The 1,767-nt window shown below is 41.1% G+C and overlaps 1 protein-coding gene across 1 annotated transcript; it reads right to left on the minus strand.

Annotated features, from left to right (window-relative positions):
* Nucleotides 1-8: 8 nt before the first annotated feature.
* LOC107135129 (cTAGE family member 9-like) lies at nt 9-1,304 on the minus strand (the record flags this gene model as incomplete). The annotated part of the gene is given in 3 exon segments (XM_048797481.1): nt 9-532; nt 535-1,258; nt 1,260-1,304. Coding segments are annotated over 3 exon segments (1,293 nt in total), but the record flags the coding sequence as incomplete, so codon positions are not given.
* Between the last annotated feature and the right edge of the window lie 463 nt (nt 1,305-1,767).

Raw genomic sequence — 1,767 nt, forward strand, 5'->3', positions numbered from 1 at the left:
TGATAAAAATAAATGGTTCTCTCTAACTCTTCTTCAATGTCTTTGACTTGCTTTCTGTAGGTCTTAAGCTGTTCACTTGCATGGCTGATGTTTTCCTCCATTTTGAAAAGTTTCTCCTCTTGCACTACCTGGTCATTTTCCTCTTCTGTTACTTTCCTCTGGAGTTTCATTACAATTGCTTCATATACTTCAATGATGAGTTTAAGTTTCTGTTCAAGATGCTGATTCTCACTTTCAAATTGTGTATTTTTTGACTGCAGAGATGCTTGTTCTGTCTTAAGATTTTCAATCTCTTCTATAAGGTCTTCCTTTGTTTCAATGACTTCAGATACTAAAGTAAAAACTTGATTTCTTTCTCCTTCTAAGATTTTAAAAGAGGAATTTAACTTATCAGCATAAAGCTGTTTCTTCAAAGCTCCTTTTGGCTGATCCTCTAAGTGAGCACTGATTTCTGATACACTTTTCATTTCCAACTCCAAGTTACCATCGTCTGTTAGGTCTTCTTCAAACACAGGAGCCCAATCTTTCAGCAATTGTTCAGAGACTTAATGTGATTTTCTTTCTCTCTTAGAACTTGTTCTTCATGTTCTTTGGAGTCTTCAAGTGTTGTTTTCTGATTATTAAGGCCATTCACTTCTTCTTCCCATACTTCCGCTTCCTGTAAAAGCTGTTTCTGACTTTCCAGGAGTTGGGAATTTTCATTTGAAACTTCTTTTATTCGTACCTTCAATCCTTCTGCATTCAGTTGAAATATTGTTAAGGTTCTTGTAGCTTCGGGTATATGTGATCTGAGGGATTTTGATTCCTCTTCTAGGGACTTAATACTTTTTGATATATACTCTAGCAATTCAGCCTGTTGAGAATATTTAGTTTTCCCTTCTTTTAGCTCTTCTTCTAGACAGAGCATTTCATCCTCAAATTTAGATATGGACCTATCCAGGTTTGCGTATATTGCCTCCAAATTTTCCACTTGTATTGACTCCTTCTCCAAAATGGCATTCTTTAAAGATGACTCTAAGCCTTCATATTCTTTTTGGACAAGACTGACTTTTTCAAGTAGTCCACATTTTTCCTCAATTAATTCAGAAAGTTTTAGAGCAAGCTTTTTTTCTCTTCTCAAGTACTGCCTGCTTCTCACAGACTGAAAACTTCTCCACAAAAACAAGACAACAACAAAAAATCCAATAGCTGTACGTATCCCCAACTCCCATGGACAGCCATAAGGACTAGGGTGTGTTTCCATGTCTTCAGACAAGGCATACCACAACCCTGCTTACTTCTTCCAGGACCACCCCCAAGTATGGCTGAGGGGCACCTGTTGCCCCTCCATCACCCTAAGGCTACTTTGGCTATTCCCTCCACAACCACACCGTGCCCAGCCAAAAGAGGCTATGGACACTCAGGCCTTTGGTCAGGAGTATAAACCTGCACCAGGCAATGGAGCAGACCATTGTGAACCAGTGAGGGTGGGGGGCGCTGTGGTCATGGGCATGGGAGCCCCAGTCATGGGCTCCCAGGGGCCTAGCACACTCACACTGCCTGTCAGGGAATCTGGGCCCCTCCCCTAGGCTGTGCATCCTGAAGTAGCGCAGGTTCAAGCCTGTCCCAGTGGAGCCAGAGAGGAGTCCTCTCTAGGTCACCTACCTGTTGATTTGGTTTAGGCCAGGTGAGGGCAGAACTTATTATGTGTGTTCTATACAGTCATAATATCACCCAGTTTGATATAACGAAAATTCTAAACCTTTGCAAAATTTTTAAAGAGCTAGG

The sequence above is a fragment of the Marmota marmota genome, unplaced genomic scaffold, assembly GCF_001458135.2.
Source record: "Marmota marmota marmota unplaced genomic scaffold, marMar, whole genome shotgun sequence".
Taxonomy (NCBI): Eukaryota; Metazoa; Chordata; class Mammalia; order Rodentia; family Sciuridae; genus Marmota; species Marmota marmota.